We start from the raw sequence: 8,347 nt of genomic DNA on the forward strand, positions 1-8,347 counted from the left end.
TGCTTTAAGCATCCTGTAGCATAAATATATTGGCTTAGGGAAGAAACAGATCTGGCAAACATAGCATAAAGTGGAAGTTGCTAAGTGCTCTAGTTTTATTAATTTAATTATGCTGTCAAACAGTTGATTTAATAAAAACAAAACATGCATGCGCATTGTTCAGGGGAGCGCTGAGATGCAAAATCTGGGCTTTAGATGTCGTATTTCTCTCTTTAATTTCTCTGTCTGTCACAGGACTCAAGAGCTTATTACCATTTGCTGAACCAAGTTGCCCCCAAGGGAGATGAAGAAGGCATTCCAGCTATTACTATTGACATGTCAGGATTAAGGGTAAGATGAGATAAGCTTAGAGTAAATGTCGATATTTTCTCCTTGTTATTTGCGCTGCTGGCCAACACTGAGGTGCACTGTGACCCCAGCACAAGCAAAGCTCGGTTCCCATTGCCGCTTGGTTTTTGCTTAGTCTTTCAGAAGTTTCCGAAGAATTAAATGATGCATTTTCCCATCAGTTAGATTAGTTATTATCGCTGAAACTTCAACAGCCAGTCAGCCTTTCAGATAAACCACTGCTTCAGATAAACCACTGCCATGTAGAAGGACAACTAAGTGTATTTATTGTGAGTTTCTTCAACCTCTACCATGTGGAATCTCACCATGCGCAACTCAACTTAGGAGTAATCGCGGGGGAATGCAAACATCTGAACACACTGGCCCTCTGTTTGTTGAAACGGGAGGTCGCTGCGTGTTTGGGGGGGCCGCGTTGCGCCGCGTTGCGCCGGCGCGGCCGGCGTGGGCCCAGCCCTCACGGTGCCGTCGCGCGCAGGAGAAGGACGACGTGCAGCGCGCGGAGCGCATGCTGCAGCAGGCCGAGCGCCTGGGCTGCCGGCAGTTCGTCACCGCCACCGACGTCGTGCGCGGCAACCCCAAGCTCAACTTGGCCTTCATTGCCAACCTCTTCAACAAGTACCCTGCCCTGCACAAGCCAGACAACCAGGACATTGACTGGGGCTCTATCGAAGGTAAGAGAAACGCGAGGAAAGGGGTGTTTGTGACTGTCCCCTGCTCTCAGCCCAGGGTTTAACCTCACTCTTTTTGTGCATATCTTAACTGTACTGTTAGCAAGGACAGTTTTAATTAAAGGAGGCTGCTCTTTATTTGCATGTGGCTTCATGTGTTTTGGGCATCCTCTCTGTGGATTGCACATATTCAAAGATGAAAACACTTTGTGTCCTGGGACACACTTTTGTGGGATTCCTGAACTAGTTTTCACTTCTGACTGTGCTTATTAGTGGTAATTACATTTTTTTTTTCTTTTTTTGGGACATTCCATTAATTTAAACTATATATTTAAAGTCTAATTTTATATAAACCTTCTCCCTGCTGGCTCTGGATGGCTGTTATACAGGTCACTTGCTGAGCTTCAGGTCCCTCCTAGACCTAGACTGGAGCACTTGATCTGCAGTCACTGCAGCCTAGAACTGACAATTTCAGTTCTTGTGCAGGGGGCAATTCCTAATGGCTGACATTCATTCTCTCTCATAGAGAAAGAATGACTGAGAAAGAATTTTCTCTCTGGAAAATACATTTATTATTTTCCTTGTCCTTAAGCTTCTTAAACATCCTGTTGGATGAAAACATTTTATACTAGCCATTTTCAGGAACAGGATTCTGTAGCACTGATACTGTTAAACAAGGCCGAGTGAAGAAAAATATACTTTTTTTTGCTAACATACAAAGATTTTTTTTAGTGCAGAGCTAACCCACAAACACCTGAACTGAAAGCACTTAGTTTATTTCTGAGTCTGGCTCTCACTGAGCAAGAAGGGCACGATTTTAGAAGTCTTCATTACAGTCAGCCCACTCTTAGTTTTTGTATGTGATATTTCTGATAAATTGACTGCTGCAAATAAAGTACTATGTGAAGCAAAGTAGCATCTGAAGACTGCTAATCTTAAGAGGAGATGGCTCTATAGTTTCAATAAGCAAAATATTCATGTACTTAAAAGTAAGAAAATGGGTAGTGTCCATATCAATGGGACTGGTTATGAGAGTGAAGTTAAGCATATACTTAAATGCTGACATGAATGGAAGTGCTCTCTTCAGTCTAACATTAGTTCAGTGCAGGCTATGCTTATGAAGAGACACTTGGAGCAAGTCCATGTTTTCACTTATTTTTGAGTTTCTCGGAAGCCTCAAAATAAAACCGTTCATACTAGGGCCAAGACTAGCCTTCTACTCTTGAAGATATTTCAAGGCCCATCTGCCTAAGTACTGTAGCATATAGGGCATGAAGAAATATTATGTGCTGCACTGTGCTCTCCTATTTCACTCGTCAGATAGTGCCTCTTTCTGCCTATGGTTCAGTGCATTGGAAATTTTGAGTTGCACTTTCATCACAAGACACTTGCTTTACTGGAGTGTTGTGTTTTACAGGCCTGTTGATTGATACATCTTGTTTTAGGTGAAACAAGGGAAGAAAGGACATTCAGAAACTGGATGAACTCCCTGGGTGTTAATCCACGTGTAAATCACTTATATAGGTAAGAGGAGGTATTAACACTTCCTTCAGATGAAAATTAGAGCTAGCACATTGCTCACAGAAAACGCAGAGAAATTTCTGTTCCCTCTCAGAATAGACACTTGTATTTTCTTTTATTTTTTTGGAAACTAAGTTCTACAAAAGGCCTAGATTCCTTTCTTTGGTTCTTTGGGCAATGATACATCTTTTATTGTTTTCAGTGACCTGTCAGATGCCTTGGTTATCTTCCAGCTCTATGAAAAGATCAAAGTGCCAGTGGACTGGAATAGAGTGAACAAGCCACCATATGCTAAACTGGGTGGCAACATGAAGAAGGTACAAAAAGTTGGAATAGCTCCAGTAATATATTGCCTCAAAAAATGTCTGTGTCATTTCCAATAGCAATATTAGTGCTTGTGTGTCACTCTCAAGTCCCCAGTAGAGCAGATCAAATTATATTTTTGTCTATTCAGTGAATAACTTTTCACCCTAAAAAAGCAAAATACATTTGATTTACAGCTCTTTTGACGAGAGAACAATATTCGTATTGTAAAGGCTTGACACCATTCAATATTAATATTTCAAAAAATAAAAAAAAAAAAAATCAGAAAGTCCACTTTGCTACTGATTTATCCACAGATTATAATATATCTTCATTGTGAATCCTGTGGCATCAGATTAATTGCAGCTCTCTGGATCATCGTCTCCACACTGAATGAAGACAGTGATGTTAAATGTTCTTGACTAGGTGCCTCATTAACTGGTCACAGAATTGCTGCTAAATATACAGCTTTACTATGCTATTTAGGTGAATAATACTGTCCAGTTAGAGTAGGATGAGTGACTCACCTAAAATACTGACTGAGATACTAATATCCTTTGTCTCGGTGCAATGACATGTTGCTAAAGGTAGCTATGAGCTGTAGATTCATGTTTTCCAGCTATTGTGTTTTTCAGAGGATAATTATTAGATTTCTCTCTGAGTTGATTCTTACCATATTATTGTTGGGATGGAGCCTGTAGCTGGCTGATGATAGTCCAACAGCTGTATTATCATATAGCCCAAAAAGACAGCTCCATTTTCCTAGCTCCATTTGGAGGATATGGGCTAGGTGCTGCAAAGAATGTAAGACCACAGTGGAATGTCTGGAAAGACACTTATTTTTTCTGTAGTTGTGATATGTGCTAACCGACTCTGTCTTTAATAGCTGGAAAACTGCAATTATGCAGTGGAACTGGGAAAGAATGAAGCCAAGTTTTCCCTTGTTGGCATTGCTGGGCAAGATCTGAATGAAGGAAACCGTACACTCACACTGGCCTTGATCTGGCAGTTGATGAGAAGGTATGGCAATCAAACACAAGCCCATGAGTCTTTTTGGCATACTCAGTTTGCATAGTAATAATTTTCTAATGCTAGTATAGAGAAGGTTCTATAGACTATGACTTTTGCTTTTTTGCATATATATGCAAAGAGAGAGTAACCTTTTGCTCACTGTTGGTTAGAGAAGTGATCATGAAGTATATTATCTTGTGGGCAAGGCCATTGCATTCAGCTCATGCAGAAGATTATTACTGTTGCTCTCTGTACAGCATGAATAAATGTTCACTGTGTGGAACAGATAAAAATAAGATGGAAGGTCTCTGTATCAGGAAATGGGGGAGAAAGTACTGGAAAAAAAAATAAAAGGAATTATGCAGAAGCAAGAGGTTCTGTAATCTGTTCCCTGGAGTGGATAAAACTGAGTTGCCCTTCCCTCATCAATATAATTTTCTGTGTGTTTGTGTGTATGCACAAGTGTTTAAAGAGCTTAATAATCAGGTGTAAAGATATCAAGTGATTAAGAGGTGCATACAGTCTGAAAAGAAGGTATAGGTTTGTCAGGGAGATAATTAACCTTGGGATGTGGTAGTTAGTTGCCGTTGGTATGGGATATCTTTCCAAGATGTTTGCTGTCATATAAGCAAAATATTCTAGGCTTCTGTTTATGCATAAACTACCCCTGAGATGAGCATAACAGTTCCCCTTCTGTCCTTCAAGTTAGTGATTATTTTTAAACACAGTGAGAATGAGTCATTTACACTAAGATCCACTATCTGGGACCTTGTAGGGGTTTTGAGTGTCAAAATCTTTCAAGTCTACCAAAAGAATAATTAGAGAGTTGGGAATGAACTAGGCCCATTAGATGATATAGCACATTTTAATATAATTTATATATAGTGTGTATGTATGGTAGAGGTTGTCAGGTAGCAGAGGATTGTTGGGTTTGTCCAAGTCAAGCTTCAGGGTGGCTGCAATGTTGTGGTAGAATTTGAGCAGCCACAAGTGTTTGGGCTTCCTTTTTAAGGTACACACTGAATATCCTTGAAGACATTGGTGGTGGAGAGAAGGTCAATGATGAAATTATTGTCAACTGGGTAAATGAGACACTGACTGCAGCTGGGAAGAGTTCAACCATTTCCAGTTTCAAGGTACATTTTTTTTTTTTTATCAGGAGTTTCTGCTAAGGAATCTTTTATTCTGTATTTTTGTATGTATGCTGTATACAGTGCATATATCTATATATGTTCATACAGTATAATGTTCATACACTGTATAATATAATGACCTAGTAGGACTATTTTTCCTTCCCTTTTAAAAGCATGTCCTGATACATAGATTTTGTTGAAAGGCACTTATTATGAAAAGATCTCTGTAAAGATATAAGTGTTATTCAGCTCAGCTGCCCCCTGCTCTTGAGCCTGGCCTTTGGCTTTCTTGGATACCTGTTTTCCCATTTTTGCATCTAACTGTATTTCTCACCTCTGTAGGATGGCAAAATCAGCACCAGCATGCCTGTCCTGGATCTCATTGATGCCATTCAACCGGGATCAATCAAATATGACCTCTTGAAAACAGAGGACCTGAATGATGAGGAGAAACTTAATAATGCTAAGTACGTTCACACCAAGGGGCAATTAACCCGCTCATGCTTGCCTAAGTCTGTCTTTGAAATCGATTCCCTTATTATTCTTATCTGACAGAATCTCAACTGAGAAGTATCTCTGGAGTTAGAAGTATATCGGCTAGGTGTTAGGCAGTATAAAAAACTAGTAGTGAAAATGAAGCGTTTATAATGCTGTGTTTCGTGCTTTATAATTTGCTTCATGGACTCAAAAACGCTTGGCTTCACAAGCCCCTCTTTTTTCTCATTAAATCTAAAATTCTTTTAGAGACAGGGTACAGTGCCAGCAATGGAAGCTGCAGAAAGCAGTGATTAGCGATCATAGATACATCTCTTTGGTCACATACAGGTGAAATAAGTATTTAAGGGAGAAGAGGAAGGATAGGACTCAAGCCTGAAAAACTATTTTGATGGATGGATGTATTGATTTTTTTCCAAGAGCAAACCATTCCCTATAAGAGAGCCAATCCTGGGGGCATATCCCGTTCCTTTCACTTACACAGATCACCTCCCTGTCTAATCCTTTGCTGCATGTCAAGTACAGAGGGCAAAGGATGATCTTTGCTTTCTGTCTTTCATCCTTGTGATTTTTTAAATATATTTATGAGGCTTGAGTGCAGAGATTGAGAGGGAGCTAAACCAGAAGGGCTGATTGTTAGGATAATCTTTCAGGGTATGGGAGACTACATGTGTTTCATACTAGACTTTGACTTGCAGTCTCCTATACCCCATGTAATCAGAGCTTCAACCCTCAGGAAACATATATCATTTACTAGAAAAGTAGTTCTTGATGGACTTGGTTTGTATATTCCCACAGATAATCTTAATTTTGATGAACTGGTAGAAGTGTTCCCAACCTGCTCTGTCAGTGATGATGAAAGCTTCTAAACAGAGGTGAAAGCTACTTAAGAGTGCTATTGCATTAATTTATTTCTCTGTTTCCCCCTCTGCAATGCAGGTATGCCATCTCCATGGCAAGAAAAATTGGAGCAAGAGTCTATGCCCTTCCAGAAGATCTGGTTGAAGTAAAACCCAAAATGGTCATGACTGTGTTTGCTTGCCTTATGGGAAAAGGCATGAAGAAAGTCTAAAGCACAAAGGACTTGTACCAGTGGCTGGTATTGACCCTTTTGATTCCCTCAAACTGGATGCTTTTCTCTGTATCAAGGAAATATGCAGGTTACTCATGCTTTTTAGCATGTTAGACAAGGTTCCAGGTCATATAAATGTTGATGTATATACCAAGGAAATGTTTTGCTTGGAACAGTAATATGTGCTTAATTTCTTTGCCCTGTTTTCCACTTTACTAGATGTAACTATTTCATATACCTGAGTAAGTTTTCAACAAGACCTACACAGTTAATGGACACCAAAGTTATCTGTCAAAGGTTACCTGGAAATCTTCATCTTGGAAGGTTACAGGCAGCTTTTAGATTTATGAAATCTTATATACTGCTTCTGCCTGAAAATGTGTCCATGCTTCTGGTAGTATTTCTGCCACACTTTCCTTCAGTTTGCACCTGGGATTACAAAAGGGGTTTCCCCAAGCCAACACAAGTATTAGTGACTATATTTTTGGAATGGTAAAAATTCTCTTAGGAAACCCTTATGGAAATAGAAAAGGTTTTGGGACCTGATTTGTGTTGCTGGTATGTGACCTGAGCATCACCTTTCCCTGCAAGTTATGCCTCTGCTGTCACTGGTGTTATTCACAGAATACCTTACTCCTCACTGAAAAAAAAAAAAAAACAAACACCTTTAACCTAGACCAAACACCAAACACCTAAACCAAACAATTATAACCTGGTCCTCCAAAAACACCCTAGCTCTAGAACCTTTGCAAGAAGTGGACTCTAAAGGATAATTCATTTTTATGTCATAATAGACTTAAGCAGACTGCAAAGCATGTTTGAAATGGACACCATGTTAAGGAAACTAAGGGGATATACTCAGTTAGTAGCAATAAAATAGAGATAAGAAGTGAGCCAAAGGGACACAGAGTAACATATTTATGTGATGAATAAAAATTAAGCTCAACTTTAGAGACTTGCATTCAAAGGGCCATGGCCCTGATTCAGCAAAGCATTTAAACATGTGCTTCACATAATGGAACACATACTTGGATGTTGCACTGAACCTGGGCCGGGATGCTGAGTTGAATTAATATTGCTTTACAGGTGATAAGGCTCTGTCGATTTAGCTCTGTCAGGAGTCTAGCCCCTTTGTGAATAGTCGGTGGGACATATTTGCACTGAATCTCTTCTTTGGCATGAGTCATTTGCTGTTCTGGCTATTATGTGGCACCTACTGTGGTGAAATGCAGAAGGAGGGAATTTTGCCTTAATGCAACCCCCTTGACACAGTCTCCATGTCCCTCCTCCCTCCCCTCCAGCCCCCTCAGAACTGCCTTAATGAAGAAGAAATATGCAATGATGTGAAAAGCTTCTCCAAATAAAATGTTCTATAAAGCCAAACACACAGACTCTGCTTTCAGTACTGGTAATACTAAAGGGGAAGTGTGTATCATATAGCTGCAGTAGGGATGGATTTCAGAACAAACTCACTGGGCTTGCTGAGGACCTGCTACTGAAACCATAGGCTGCAGGAGCGGGCAGAACATTTCTGGGAGTGTTTCTGTACGTGCCACTGTGAGACATTGCTGAAGATGACTCATCAGGCTGGGCTGACCCAGTTCAACTTTCCCCATCTGACACATTACCTGTCATGCTCTTTTGCTGTACCTCTACCTGCAAACTCGTCCTCTTCGCATGTTGTGTAATGAAAACATGCCACCCAGTTTCTGTACTAATGATCAGATCCTACTCCAGATCAAACTACCGTTTCTCTTATGGACCTATATCCTAACTACAAACTGGAGGGGAAAAGG

General features: G+C 40.2%; 1 protein-coding gene across 4 annotated transcripts in view; it reads left to right on the forward strand.

Moving 5' to 3' along the window:
* Positions 1–7,724, forward strand: part of LCP1 (lymphocyte cytosolic protein 1) — a 47,752-nt gene extending 40,028 nt beyond the window's left edge. For all 4 annotated transcript variants that reach the window (XM_026042860.1, XM_026042859.1, XM_026042861.1 and 1 more), the window contains 8 exons: positions 235–330; positions 824–1,019; positions 2,462–2,540; positions 2,740–2,854; positions 3,727–3,860; positions 4,864–4,987; positions 5,327–5,451; positions 6,419–7,724. In XM_026042860.1, the coding sequence (XP_025898645.1) occupies positions 235–330; positions 824–1,019; positions 2,462–2,540; positions 2,740–2,854; positions 3,727–3,860; positions 4,864–4,987; positions 5,327–5,451; positions 6,419–6,551 (1,002 nt within the window). In that variant the 3' untranslated portion in view covers positions 6,552–7,724. The remainder of the gene's footprint in view (positions 1–234; positions 331–823; positions 1,020–2,461; positions 2,541–2,739; positions 2,855–3,726; positions 3,861–4,863; positions 4,988–5,326; positions 5,452–6,418) is intronic.
* Positions 7,725–8,347: the final 623 nt, after the last annotated feature.

This window comes from Nothoprocta perdicaria, unplaced genomic scaffold, assembly GCF_003342845.1.
Source record: "Nothoprocta perdicaria isolate Ctin4 unplaced genomic scaffold, notPer1 scaffold_316, whole genome shotgun sequence".
NCBI classification, from domain to species: domain Eukaryota; kingdom Metazoa; phylum Chordata; class Aves; order Tinamiformes; family Tinamidae; genus Nothoprocta; species Nothoprocta perdicaria.